General features: G+C 42.6%; 1 protein-coding gene across 2 annotated transcripts in view; it reads right to left on the bottom strand.

Annotated features, from left to right (window-relative positions):
* Window positions 1-734: 734 nt before the first annotated feature.
* SORT1 (sortilin 1) overlaps window positions 735-15,261 on the bottom strand; it is a 76,512-nt gene continuing 61,985 nt past the window's right edge. For both annotated transcript variants that reach the window (XM_007529326.2, XM_007529327.3), the window contains exons 15-21: window positions 11,825-12,014; window positions 7,721-7,837; window positions 7,025-7,133; window positions 6,067-6,173; window positions 5,333-5,456; window positions 4,688-5,120; window positions 735-4,630 (exon numbers count right to left, since the gene is read on the bottom strand). In XM_007529326.2, coding sequence (XP_007529388.2) covers window positions 5,106-5,120; window positions 5,333-5,456; window positions 6,067-6,173; window positions 7,025-7,133; window positions 7,721-7,837; window positions 11,825-12,014 — 662 coding nt within the window. In that variant the 3' untranslated portion in view covers window positions 735-4,630; window positions 4,688-5,105. The remainder of the gene's footprint in view (window positions 4,631-4,687; window positions 5,121-5,332; window positions 5,457-6,066; window positions 6,174-7,024; window positions 7,134-7,720; window positions 7,838-11,824; window positions 12,015-15,261) is intronic.

The raw sequence follows: 15,261 nt of genomic DNA, 5'->3' as shown, positions 1-15,261 counted from the left end.
GTAGTACTAAGCACAAAGACCCGTGCAAGGCTATGGGTTCAAGTCCCTGGCTCTCTACCTGCAGGGGGGATACTTTACAAGCAGTGAAGTAGGTCTACAGATACAGGTGCTTATCTTTCTCCCTCTCTATCACTCCCTTCCCTCTCAATTCCTCTCTGTCCTATTCAATAAAATAGAAAAAGTGGCCACCAGGAGCAGTGGATTTGTAGTGCTGGCACCAAGCCCCAGCAATAACCCTGGAAGAAAAAAATAATAAAAACAAACTTTCAGGACAGACAAAAAGTCACAACTCTTCTATGGTCTTTTTACTAAGACAGAGAGGGAAGAACTGTGATTAAGAGCAGCATATGTGAGGGGTAGATGGAAAGCTACCACAGGTAAAGTGTCCAATACCATTGGCCAAATCTGCTATAAGGAACAAATATTCCAGGAGAGTTACTATATGTTGAATCCAGAAGGAAAAATGTAGCAACTGAATAATGAAAGGATATGTGGAGTGGGTCAACTAGACTTTATGGGAGTAAGAACAAGAAAGTTGGTCCTACAAATATCCACAGGAGGCCCATCTCTATGACTGTAGAGAACAAGAGTGAGTAGTTTTCCCTATCAGTTATCTAGTACCTTTCAGGCAATAAATGTACAGACCTGGATCTTTGCTGGAGCTCGATTCTTTGAAGTTAGAACCCTGGAGAAGCTGTCACAGTAACAAATTGTAGCTCAGTCATTTCAGCAGGTCAGATAACAAAGTCCAGTCTGTTTTATTTCTAACCCAAATAGTGCAAATATACAGAAAATTACCAGTACAAAGTTAAACACATCCAGATTTATTTACACAATGCTAAAGAAGTTTGAGTTTCATTTCCATTTGGTGGAATTTTACTATGGGGTCTGGCTTTGTTGTGTAAAATGACATGGGCCATTGAAACTTGAGTATCCCACCTCACATGCAATTTTGATCCCAAGGGAACAGAAAACTTGGGGTTTATTTTCTTAGTGCACATGCAGCAATGATTTCGATACTGCTTTACACTTTATTTGGAAGGCAGCTGTCCCACTGCTTGGGGAGGAGGCAGAGAAACCACAGAACAAGGAGAGACAACATGCTCAGAAAGAGAGAACAAGAGAAGAGAAAGAGTTAAACAACAGGCACATGGGGACCCTGAGCATTTCTGTGCACGAGAATGAGGAGGGTACGACCAAAACCCTCCTCCCTAGACATCCAAACATAGGAGGTGGGCAGACAGGAAACATTCAAGTCACCCGACCACAAGTTGAGGGCATGCGGAGGATGAGAACTGCTTTAAAGATTTGGGATGTACTGATAAATCATTAACATGTACACTATACAGTTTATACATGTATATATGTACACATCTATAAATATTATATATAAAGGTACTGATTAGTTTGTTATTTTATACAAAGATGTTTTAGAATGTTGTGTGAAAAATATGCATATGGCAAGTTGAAGACACTTTAAAATTAATGCTCTGATTCTAACTGCTGTAATGTAAAGTAACCAGGAAATCAGCATGCTCCTTTTCTTTCAACTATTCCCCAGGAGGGCAAGGCCTGGGCTCTGTTAGGGCCATGGTGCTCCCAGAACTGTCTGGGCAAGGAAAACCAGTGGCTGATACAAGAGGGAGCCTGGCACCTGCTGGGAGTCGGTGCTGGACATCTGGTCCTCTCATCATTTCCAGCCCCTGGCAAGTCTGAAAACTTTGGTTTGGTGCAGCGGACATTCAAGCCCATGTTTATCCTCCTGCTTGAGGAAAGGTAGTAGTAAAGTTGAATCTCTTCTTAACTTAGCAATTCTAAGCATCCTGCCCCCCTAACATAAGATGAAGGGCTGTCCCAACTATGCGCAGGATGAGCTTGAAGCCACTGCATATAGGGCAGGAGTCCTCAGAGCTCTCCTGGAAGAGAATCTCTCCACCTGGATGGTTTGCCTGAGAAAGAAAGGACTGAAGCTAGGCTAGCCTGCCGCCCAGGTGTGAGTGACCCTGTGCTCCTCTCTCCAGCCTGATATACTGATGAAGGGCAGCACAGGAGTTAGAGGTAGCCAGCTTGCTGCTGATCTCTTAGGGCTGAAAGTCGAGCTTGGGCAGATGTAGGCCCACAGGCAAATCAGGAGTGAGATACACATTGGAAAGCCTGCACAGAGGAAGATGGCAAACTCGTCTTAGGTCTCACTTAGAATAAAACTATTCAATCTCCAGTCTACCCTAGAACACTCACATCCCTCCTAGTACTTTCATTCTCCTTAAGTGTTATCACTACTCAATTAGCAACCTATATGGACACATCCCTGACCTCTGGTTTTGTTGAAAACCAAAACCCCCTTAAGTCCAAGATAGCTTTCTGATGGTGAATTCACCACCTGGATGTAAGCACTTGGATCACTTTGGATAGTCTGATATGTTCTTCTATCTCACAATGTTAATTTCTATTGATGAAAGTTCCAGAAATAACCTTGTTTGCTACCAGCAAGCTGGGGAGTTCACATAATGATAGGCTATCTTTCACTTAGAACATAAAGCTTCTGTGATTACAGGACAAACCAGAAACCTATTATTTTCCTGGGAAGATATCATGGATTGAGCAGTCTTTTTCTCTGCTGAGGGTATGCACTTATGAGCAGGTTATTTAGCCAATAAAGGGAATGATCTAGGCTTGTTGGCAATCCTCAGAACCAACCAAGTTAGCCAGCTAGGGATGGGATATAGAATACAGATTCCTCTGTGGAGATGCCACTTCTGAAAATTTGACCAGGCACCCTCGGTGAGGTGAGGGGCAGCTTCTGAACACACATTCAAAACTGCCATCACTTTCGTTTTCAGCCATGAAAAACTGAAGATTAAGAATTTCTGTTTACCAAGGTAGCAAAAAGGTGCTTAACTACTGCTCTGAAGGAAACACCACTGCTCCCTCCCCTGAAGAACAGACTAAGACAGAAGCCCTACAAAGACATTTTCAAGAGTTCTAAAGACAACCAACTGGCTCTGCTTATTCACATAATTTTTGTGACTCATCTCTGTGTCCTAAAAAATTGGGTTTCAACTGTTTCTTTTTAAATGCCTTAAAATGTCACAAGAGCCAGTGAAGCTCAAATGACATCGTGCAAGTGAAAGTGTTTGGAAGACTGTCATGTTCCTCATGAATCCTAGGTATCCTAATCAGCAAAGGACTATTATGCATAGAAAAGAAGCTTGACCTTCCTACATCTTAACATTAATCTGAGAACTACTACCTATTGGCACATCTGTCACAGTGGGTGTGTTGTTGGGAGCAAAAGTGTGTGGTGGAAGTAGGTCTTCTCTGGGCATCCAGCTTCATTTTGGGCAGGAAAGGATGGGATGAGATCTGGTACTTTATCTGTGACTTGGTATATCTTTGGAATTTGTTTTATCTAAATTAAAAAGCCATGCAAAATGAATAAGCCTTTCCTAAAAGACTAATACTCTGGCTCTAGCAAATAGTCTCTTCACAAAATGTTCCCTAACTTTATCTTCTAACTGAAGCTCCCTGACTCATTTGACTGTAGTTTCATCGTCTCTAAAATCTTCCATTTACTCCCTCCCCCACTTTTTCTACTGCTGTTAATCCATTCTGGTGAGGAGAGAACTTGGCCATCTGTTCACCTGTTCTGACAAAAGTCAATTTGGCACATTTACTTTTTTTTTTTTAACTGACTTTCCAGCCATAAAGCAAACTAGCAGCAAAATGGCAATTACCAAAGACTATCCCAGTCATGATTGGGATAAACTGTGACCAGCACAGTAGCAAGCTAAGACTGAAAACTTACATTCCTGTATAGCAAAAATCCAAGCTGTATTAAAACTAATTATTGCAACTTTCCTTTACTAAAGGGCGACCCAAATTCTCCACCTGACTATATTCTATGATTTATTTCATTAGGAAAAAAATGTCAAATGGAAAACTTCCTCAAACTTAAAATGTAACACAAGGTATCCAGAATGGAAGAGGCCAAGATTGGGAAAACAGTCAGGTAAGGAGGAAAGTCTGGTAATCAAATTCTGATTAAAAAGATTCTACAAATCTGAAAACATGCCCAGCCCTGGCTCCCTAAGAAGAGCAAATTAAGAAGAAACAACAAAACCCAATCATTCTAGTAACTTATCAATGAGTCAACATAACAGGTAGCAGGAGAAATGAAAGACCACATGGATCAATTCTTTGGGGCTGTGCTGTGCATGCCACCATCAGCCCTAGGAGATCACTTAACCTGGCAGGACACCCAGGGTCACCCTGACCCTGTTCTTGAGCAAGTCCACTGGCACACACGCAAAGCATGGCTTGAGAGACCTCGGAAGGAGCAAGAACTTCTCCTTTAATAGGTGCTAAAGCTAGTCAATTCTCTTCAGCTCCCTTCTTCCTGCCCCAAGTTAAAAATATTGCCCTTTAAGCTTTCCCAATTTAGTGTCTTGGAAGCATATGATTTAAGTTAGTCGCCAAAGGGCAATTAATGAGGGTTCTGTTTGATGAAATAGGAGAAAAGTTGTTGTGGTCTATGATTCCTGGGGTGGGGGTGAGAGAGTGGGGCATCAGTGTGAGGAACTGATGTGCAAAGCTCTTGGAGCAGGGCTGTGCCCAGATGGAGAAAGGCTGCCTAGGTGGTGCCAGCGGTTGCAGCCTTGGTGTTCATCTCTGCAGTTGCTCTGTCAACAGCAGGGCCCAGGGGCAGTGCCTGATACTCTATGAGTACCCATGTTGGAGCGGGCTGGTACCCTGGGGCAGAGGCCAGGTAACACATACAAGAGAGGTGTTAAAGAAATTTTCTGTTCACATTCCATTTCATTTTCCTTAAAAACCAGAACTAAAATAAAAAAATGCCCATATACTTTGCATGTAAAATAAAAAGTTAAAGAATTAAAACCCCCCTCCCTTTCTTACAGAGCCAATTTAAGTGTGATTAGCTCTCCCCACCCCTTCTTTAGTGTAGATCCTTTTGGCTTGATGGAAGCAGCATAAACAGAGCTGGATCCCTCGCAATGGGAAATTTATTTCCCTAAGTTGGAGCCACAGGGAGTGTAAGAGGTACTGTGGTTCCATCTTCCATGCTTGGTCCCAGCTCCTTTGAGGAACTATTCCAGGAGGTCCTAGAAAAAAAGATATAGACTGTAATATTTACAGAAGAAAAAATTCCTGTCAATTACCTAGTTCCTGGGCTGACTAAATCTTGGGGTTATTAAAATGCTGTATCTAGCCTAGATCTTTCCTTGCCTAGATTTCATCTTGATCATGGCTAGGAGAGGAATTACTTTATGCTTTTGTGCTTCTGGGACCACCCCTCAAAAAGAAAAAGAATCACCTCATCTGAGTCATCATGGTAACCACTTTTATGACTGTGGGGAGCTGTGTCCAAAGCCTCCACGCCATCCATACCATTGGCTTCTGCGTGCTGCTGTAGCACCGAGTATCGATGCACTAGGAACCTGTAGGAGAAACCTCTATTAGCTCTCTTGAGGTGAAAATGACTGCTTTTTTTTTTAATATTTATGGGCTAGTAAGAGAGCATAATGATGATGTACAAGACTTTCATGCCTGAGGCTGTGAAGCCCCAGGTTCAATCCCCAGTACCACCATCAGCCAGAGCTGAGAAGTGTTCTGGTTTCTCTGATTGTTTCTCTCCCTCTGCATCTCTTTCATTAAAATAAATAAAGTGTTTTTAAAGAAGACTTATTTATAACAGAGAAGGCGAGAACAAGTGTGTCACTCTGGCACATGTGATGCCAGGCACTGAACTCAGGACTTCATGCTTGAGAGTCCTAGGCTTCATCCACTGTATCACCTCCTGGGCCACAAGGAGGAGCCTATTTGATAGGATGGTGGATTTTCTGATTCCTTACACTTATACAGTGGCTTATACATAAAGGACACACTGATGGCACAAGAAAAATCTAAAACCCAATATTTGGGCCCAGTGCTTCTAGATTATCACTTCAATCAGCTAAGTTGTAAAACCAAGAAGAGGCCCAACTGCATGCCTCTGTCTGACTTCCTGGCTTTAATTCAGTACCTTTGATAGATTTCTATCTTCCTTACCTTCCCCCGCAGACATATTTCTTCACAATGAGCACTCCTGCTATGATTGTGACCAGCATCAATCCCACTGTGGCCAGAATGATTGGAACGGAATTTGACTTGGAATTCTTGATCAATGAAAACAAAACAATGTTAGCTGTGAACATGTTCAGACTGAAAAAGGCTGTTCATCCCCACCCCCTTCCTTTCTCTGTGAATAACCTGCAGCTTCTAGGCACTTAATGATGATACTTTCCCAATACCTGAGAACTCTCCTAATGCTGCTGGGATATCACAGGCTGCAGAGAGCTCCATCTCCCTTGAAGCTGTGAGAAGGCTGAAACTCAAGTCGAAGCTAAGCTGGAAGCCCTGACCACTCCCTAGATCCGATGGTGCTTGGGCCTGTTCGCACCACTCTGGGTAGAGCAGGGGAAGTGGGTTTAACAGGATCACTACTTGGGAAGGAGTTGTGTCACTGCTCTGCCAGACAGATTATCCCATAACACCAGGATCTTATTTTTTTCCATATAATTTCTAGTATTTATTTATTTTTAAAATAAATTTGCCTTTTTGTTTGAATGTGACCTACCTGCCTCTGGGTGGGAGACAGGGAGTGTGTGTTTTCAACACACTCAAGAGGAGGTAGAGCTGGATTCTGGGGCTGCGAGCTGTGTCCTTCACAGCCAAACCTCTTGCATCTTTTACCTAATGCCTCTCAGCCTCAGAAATTTCCTTAACTCCAAGCCTCTCTACTCAGAGAAAATTTACATAACTTCATTTCTTCCATCAAAAATGAGCTTACCAATAAGTTATGTGACCTAACCTTCATCCTAACAGCTTACTGTGCAAAAGAAAGCCTGGTGGGAGTAGTTTGGGCACTGTGTTTATTAGCAGCAAAATTCTTGATGCTGTAGCTTTGACTCCCCTTGGCAGAACACAAAATCCCACTTGTCCCTAAGCCAGATCTACTTTAGTATACCTGCTTTTCTGGACTAAAAAAGTTGCTTGTGCATTTCTTTTTCAAGTCCTTTAGTTCCCGAACTGGATTCACTCCACCTTGGCATCTGTCTCCTGGGATCTTTCGGTACCTGGGAGGCAAAGAAACTTTGTTACCAGAGTACAGGGATGTGCTTCTGGATTTCTGCCTGGTTGCTAAAAACGAGATCTGAAAAAACTTCTTGCCCTTACACCATCGTCCAGGTCTGAGAGGAGACCCACAATTTGTTTTGGGAGATATTTATTTCATGGAGTTTCAAGTCTTGATCAAACCAGGTATCCTTGGCATTTCTGGGAGAGGGTATGCCTACTTTTCTGCCTTAAAAGAGTCAGCAAGGAACTGTGACAGGGGAAGCACATTAGCCCATTGTGCAAAACAGAAGAGTGGGGAAATCACTTATGAGATGGAGATGTGATGCTGCTCTAGAGTGGCAATGGCATGGTGGCTGTCTAAATGAAAAGCAGTTCAGTTCTCAGTTGCTCCAGTTATCAACAGCTACATGTGGCTAGTGGCTGCCACATCAGACACAATAGGTTATCTGACAGAACATTTCCACCCTCAGAAAGTTCTATTAAACAGTATCATTTTTATTGCTCAGACCTCTAGGGAGCAAAGCACTTTTTCACTCTGAATAATGGTGATCCCTCTCTCATGATAAGGGAGAAAAGGCCACCTCACCCATTTGTTGTCAGCTGTTCTTCTCTCCCATACAGACAAAACTCGAGGTCGTGGCCCTTCAGTTCTGGCTGTTCCACGCACTTAGAATCATTTTCTGGACGGAAGTAGCCAAAATCACTGCAAGAGTCAGCAAATAAAATACCTTTCAGCAGTGTTAAGACTGCTGAAAAAACAGCAAGCAGCTAGACTGAAAGTTTTATGTGGAGAGGTGGATGGTTAGTGTCCCAGCTTTTTGTTGCAAAACAGCTGAGGAAAGCCTGTGACATCTATGAAGGTCTATTTGGAAAAGAGAAATGGACAGGGTCTGGCATGCTTCATATGTGGTAAGTCCTTGCTCTTCTCTATTCCTAACTCATAAATGCAGACTTTTTCAAGGCTCTGTAACTCATTCTATTTTCACTGTGTCTGCTCTCCTTTGGAGAATTTAACTATTTGTAGTTGCAACCAAGACTTCTGGATGTTACCTCTCTCGAGCTCTTACTCTGCATTTTCTTCTTCTTAATCTTAAAGATTTTGTTTATTTATGAGAAAGACGGGAGGAGAGAGAGGTGGAGGTGGGGGGAATGAGCTAGACATCACCCTGGTACATGTACTACTGGGACTGAACTTGGGAGCTCATGTTTGAGAGTCTAATGCTTTATCTACTGAGCCACCTCCTGGACCACTACCCTGCATTTCTAAATGACACCCAAGTATGCTGGCAGAGCACAGAAATACACAGACAGTTCAAAACACATCATAGTTTTTCTTTCATTTCAGCCTTTCCTTAGCATTTCTCATTTGCCCATGATGCTACTTCTCCCCATCATCTAAGCTGAAAATCTAGCCTGATCTAGATGTTCTCTGCTCACTTCTTTATTGTGACTGACACTTCCCCTCGTGGCCTATCTCCCAGCAGACCCTGCTGGGTATCTATACTCCCTCCAGCTCACTGGCTTTAAATGCTCTCCTCAGAACAACATGGTCAAATGCTACTGCTCATCAAGGTTCAACTCCAATGCTGTACCCTAACAAAACCTTCTTTGACTGATTACCTTTCAGGTCTAGAAAGAATAGTCTCTGTTCTCTAAACCCCCAAGGTACTTATTACTACCTGTTTTGCAGCACAATTTGCATATATTATTGGGAGATAGTGACTTAATTTTTCATGATCACTATCCACTGTCCTAGGCACAAGTAGTCAATGGCTACTTGAGGATGTGTAGATAACCATCTATACTTCAAGAAATTCCTGACAAGTATTTTGGGGCAGGGAGAACAAGCTTCACAAGACACTAACCACCCCTCCAATAGTAGGTGGAAACTTCTGGGAAAATGTTTACATGATCAGGGGCTGGGAGGTGGTTCTGTGAATAAAGCATATACTTTAATGTATAAGTCCTTGTGTCTAGTCCTGAGCAGTACCCAGGAGCACCATGGACAACTTCATGAATGGTGGAGTGGTGTTGTGGTGTCTTTTCCTTTCTCTCTCTCCCCTCCCTAAAACACATTAAAAAAATGGGGGTGGGATGCCGCAGAGTGGTAACACAAATGCCTGAGGTCTTGGGTTCTGGCCTAAAAAAACAAAACTTGAGTATTCAATCCAAAGTATCAGGTGAAGTATCCTTTTCACTCACAAAGCGAACATTTCTCAAACACCTGCAGTGTAGAATGCTGGCTCTGGGACTAAACTGCCAGGCTCATGTCTCATTTGCACCGATTCCTGGCTGAGTGGTTATGGGTAAGTCACTCTGTAACTTAATTTCTACCTTTCTGAAGTGGAAATGACATGATTCCTGCCTCCTCAGGCTGCTGATGTTAAGTGTGAATTCTTTAGGACAGTACCTGGGACACAGCTGGCTAACAAATGCCAGCTACCATATATGTACATATATGTGTATATATATATATATATTACTATAGATAAGTAGATAGATATAGATGAGAGAGGCAGAGAGAGTAAAGAGGTCACAACACTGAAGTTTCCTTCGATGCCATGAAGACCAGGCTTGAGCCTCGAGTGTATACATAGCAAAGCACACTATCCAAGTGAGCTATTTCCTTGGTCCTCAGCTGTTATCATTACTACTAAATGATTAGAAAATATAACATGCCCTCAAGGTTGTTGTTTTTTAATTTTATTTATTTATTTTTTTTTGCTACCTCTGGTGTTATCTCTGGGGCTCGGTGCCTGCATTACAAATCCATTGCTCCTGGAGGCTATTTTTCCCATTTAATTGTCCTTGTCATTGTTGTTATTGCTGCTATTGTTGTTTTTGGATAGTTCAGGGAGAAAGGGGGGGGGAAGACAGAGAGGGGGAGAGAAAGACAGACACCTGCAGACCTGCTTCACAACTTGTGAAGCAACCTCCCTGCAGGTGGGGAGCCAGGGTCTCAAATCAGGATCCTTATGCTGGTCCTTTGGCTTTGCACCATGAGTGCTTAACCCACTGGCCTACTGCCTGGCTCCCATGGATGATTACCGAGTTTAAGAGTGGAAGCAGGGGAGTCGGGCTGTAGCGCAGCGGGTTAAGCGCAGGTGGCGCAAAGCACAAGGACCGGCATAAGGATCCCGGTTCGAACCCCGGCTCCCCACCTGCAGGGGAGTCGCTTCACAGGCGGTGAAGCAGGTCTGCAGGTGTCTATCTTTCTCTCCTCCTCTCTGTCTTCCCCTCCTCTCTCCATTTCTCTCTGTCCTATCCAACAACGACGACAACAATAATAAATACAACAATAAAACAACAAGGGCAACAAAAGGGAATAAATAAATAAATAAATAAAATAAAAAAAAAGAGTGGAAGCAAACATGTAAATAACAAAGCACAGCACTGCTGTAATAGGGATACTATGGGAACTCAAGGGAGGGGAGGCTGTGGAAAGCACTCAAGAAGTGATATCTAGGAGTTGGGCGGTAGCGCAATGGGTTAAGCGCAGGTGGCGCAAAGCGCAAGGACTGGCTTAAGGATCCCTGTTTGAGTCCCCGGCTCCCCACCTGCAGGGGAGTCGCTTCACAAGCAGTGAAGCAAGTCTGCAGGTATCTATCTTTCTCTCTACCTCTCTGTCTTCCCCTCCTCTCTCCATTTCTCTCTTTCCTAACAACGACAACAATAATACAACAAGGGCAACAAAAGGGAATAAATAAATAAATATTAAAAAAAGAAGTGATATCTAAGTTAAGTATTAAAGGTTCAAAAGGAATGTACCAGGTTTGGAGGTCTCACAGGGAATGTGGAAAGACTGCTGGTAGAGAAAGCAGCATATGCAATGGTGTGAAGTTCTGAGGAGGCCCAGTCTGTTAGCACAGTAGCTGAAGCTCAGGTAAGTAAGAATATAACCTATATGTAGACCTGTACTCTGTCACTTGCTGTCCAGAAAAATCTGGCCTGGAAGGACATGAAGGGTATCTGCCTTCCTTCTTTTCCAAATCCTTTAGTATCTACCCTGACCTCCAATCAGCATTCTGTATTGGCAACTAAGATGTTTCACAAAATCACTACCTGTGGTATAAAGAGGTCTTCTCATTTGTCCTAAATTACCTTGTGTAAGCTACCTACAGGCCCCCTTAACCAGCACTGTGCCAGCCGAGTAACTAATCTGTAAGCCTGGGTGGTCCTGAGTTCTAGGGAGTCCACCATGATAGTTCCTAAACTTTGATGCAACACATGGACCATAAGTGTGCTGATGTCACCTTTTGTCTCAAAATAAAAAACACAGTTTCTCTGCTTCCTGATTTGCAAAGAGACCAAAGCCTAATGTCCTGCTGAGTTCAACCTCATTTTCCTCTTAGTTCTTATACCGCTTGTCTTGGTGCTTTTGCTTTGTAATCTGTTATACAGATGAACTTTCATTCTCTTCCTTCTTATATGCCTCCTTCCTTTCTGCTGCTGCCACTATGATTTCTGGGGGTTGTGCCAGTTCTGTGCATGAATTGACCATCCGAAATGATAGTTCTAGTCTGATTATTAACAACTTTGGTTCTCTTTTTCTGTACCTCAGTTTCCTTAATAAGAAGTATATATTTCCACTCTTGGAGAAGAAAGAAAGGGATTTAAACAATTTTCAGCCCTGTAAGATAACCCTCCAGCATGGGAAAGGGACAGGTATGGATCTGAGAGTTGTTGATACCAGAGGAAGTCCTCCAAGGAGCAGGGACAGATGGATGGCTGCTTGGTCACAACATAGTCCCGACCATTCTGACAGACGGATGACTTGCGAAGCCGTAGGTATTGTTCTTTGTAGCCTAAAATGCAGCCATCTCCATAATCTCCAGGGTCTGTGGAGTGAGCCAGCCATATGGTATAGTCCTTCTCTTCACCTAAAGGACAGACAGGCTATTCAGGAGACTGCATGGCACAGTGCCCACCCACATAAGGCAGATGCTAGGCTACAAAGAGAACAGGAGAGGGAAATTGTGGGTGTGTGACTCAACTTACCGAGTCACTCTGGAATTGAAAACAAGTTCTATCAGTCTGAAACCTACTAGCAACTAGCATTTTCTCATGCCAGAGGAAGATTCATCCCATCTCACCATGCATTTGAAGATTAGTAGAAATCTTGTTCATTTTGAAGTTGCATGTAGGGTTCCTTCTAAATTGAGGGGCTGCTGTCTCTGTGCCCTGGGCTCAGTTGGCACAAGTTGTCAGAGTAAAGTACCAGGTGTTTTCTCATAGGACAAGGTACCAAGTATCCAAAAGAATGGGTTCAATTTCATTATGAGTTAGCCTATAGTTCAAACAGAGGAGGAAATCTTCTCTTTCTAGACTTTTGGCTCTCCAGTGAAGATAGTTGGTTACAGTTGACCTGGCTTAGCACACTGTATCATCCACTCCTGGAAAAATGACTCATAGGCTATGGCCTAAAGACAGTGGATTAGGTCTTTATCCTTTGGGATGTGAAGACCAGCACTGAGGCTGTGAAACAGCAGGTGCTTAACAAATCTCATAATGACATTAAACTTTAGAAATAATTGGAAATCTGCCTGCAAAGAGGAAAATCCAAACATTAGCTCCTTTACAGACTATTTAATAATGAACTTGAGTAATAATGATTCTCCGATACTAAGTCATATTAAAGATCTTGTAAAAAAGATCGGGGGTGGGGGGAGTTGGGTGGTAGCACAGCGGGTTAAGTGTACATGGTGCAAAGTACAAGGACCGGAGAGAGGATCCCGGTTCGAAACCCCGGCTCCCCACCTTCAGGGGAGTCACTTCACGAGAGGTGAAGCAAGTCTGCAGGTCTCTATCTTTCTCTTCCCCAATCTGTCTTCCCCTCCTATCTCCATTTATCTCTGTCCTATCCAACAACGATGACATCAATAACTATAACAATAAAACAACAAAGGCAACAAAAGGAAATAAATAAATAAAGATTTAAAAAAAAAAAAGTCCAGGATTGGGCAGTGGCAGAGTGAGATGCTACAATGAGCAAGGACCTGGGTTAAGCGCCTTGTCCCCACATGCAGAGGGGAAACTTCATGAGTGGTGAAGCCACTGCAAGTCTCTCTCTCTCTTCTCCTTAGCTCCTCCTTTCCTATCCATTTTTCTCTGTCTCTATACAATAAATAAATAAATAAAGATTTTTTTTTTTTTAAAAAAAGGTTCCCCACCCTATCAGCTGGGGTCCTAGTCAAGGAGTCCTGGGATTCCCACACAAACATGATGAGCCTAGACCTTGAATAGATCCCTCTCTCCACTATCACTGGTCATCTCCATCAGAAACAATGTAATAGACCCCTCTTGGGGCCCCCATAGGCCCTTTCCCCCAGTGTGGATCAACAATGGTAGATACTGTTCCATCTTCTGAAGTGGGGTTGGATAACATACTCTATCTACCACCTGAAGAAGATGGGTCCTGAAATTGGTACAACTTGGAATGTTCCTACTGATAACCACAGAATGTAAGTTCGGACCTACAGGGATGTGTAGAGGTTACATAGGCTCCTAAGCTGAATATGGGGTTTATAGTCAATAATATTTATATACTTTTCCCATATTTGGGAGCTACTCTCTTCCCTGATCCAGCTTTCTAACCCTTTTTCCAGCCATGACACCATTTCCCCAGACAATAACCTGGGTCCACCTGCATATCAGATGTCAGCCTTAGGCAAATACTAATAAAGTCATAGGCCCTTTGGAATATACCTAAAATAGACCTACTAGCTATTTCCAAAACAGAGACCCCAAATCTTCATCTGCAATATTTCAGTCATGATTAGTCAACAATTTGTTTGGCTTTATACATTAACTCTCTTTTCAGCCATCAGGTTCCAGATGCTACCATGATGCCAACCAAACTTCCTTGGACAGATGACCCCACCAATGTGTCCTGGAGCTCCGAATCCCCAGAACCCCACTTTTCCCACTAGGGAAAGTGAGAGGCAGGCTGGGAGTATGGATCAACCTATCAATGCCCATGTTCAGCGGGGAAGCAATTACAGAAGCCAGACCTTCCACCTTCTGCACCCCATAATGTCCCTGGGTCCATACTCCTGGAGGGATAAAGAATAGGAAAGCTATCAGGGGAGGGGATGGGATACGCAGCTCTGTTGCTGGGAACTGTACCCCTCTTATACTATAGTCTTGTCAGTGTTTCTGTTTTATAAATAAATAAAAATAAAAATAAAAGGTCCAACTCAAATGCTTTTGTTTCCTCTAGGAGGCTCTGAATTAATATTCTGATAAAAAGAATCCATAGCACAGTATATTAATAGTTACAACTGAAATTTGAACAAAGCACCTTGAAACCTTAAGACTTTTATTGTATTACATCAACAAGTAGCTACAGGTCACAGAGTGGGCACTGTTTTTCCTTTTTTTTTTTTTCTTTCATCCGCCCTATTTTCTAGCCAATGTCAGCAACTTGGGGTACTAGAACCCGGATTTGACGGTGATTTTGTAGGGACACTTTATAATGAACATTCAAATTCCTTTTCTGAGGTTATTTTCTGGGTTTCCAACTTGCCTTCTACTTTGAAGTCACAGAATTCACACCTGCCAAGCAGCCATCTCAGATCCTCACTCATGACTGACATTCAAGCCAAAACTCTTTGCATGAAAACTTCCACACTTTGGGCAGGGGTAGATAGCACAATGGTTATGCAAAGAGACTCTCATGCCTGAGGCTCTGAAGTCCCAGGTTCAATCCCCTGCACAACCATCTACCAAAGCTGAGCAGTGCTCTGGTTAAACAAACAAACAAACCTTTTCACACTTCAGCATTTTGATACTTGACACAATTAGATGCTCTTTATAATACACTTTGCTCTTAAGTTTTCTTTTTATAAATCTGCTGGAATCAGGGGTGGAAATCCCTGAGTGTTATAAAATAAATAAATAAATAAATAAATAAATAAATGTAATACAAGCATACACTATTTTCATAAGAAGAAAGTCTCAAAATGTTAATTGGGCCATTAACAGTGTGCAAAGCCAGACTGTCTTATAGGACAAGCTCCACCACAGGAGGCTATTCTAAATTGAGATTTACTCTGAGTGTAAAATATAAGCAGGTTTAAAACACTTAGAAGAATAAAAAATATAAAAATCTCAATCAATTTTAATATT

This window comes from Erinaceus europaeus, chromosome 11 (genome assembly GCF_950295315.1).
Source record: "Erinaceus europaeus chromosome 11, mEriEur2.1, whole genome shotgun sequence".
NCBI classification, from domain to species: domain Eukaryota; kingdom Metazoa; phylum Chordata; class Mammalia; order Eulipotyphla; family Erinaceidae; genus Erinaceus; species Erinaceus europaeus.
This window is presented reverse-complemented; position numbering and strand designations above follow the sequence as displayed.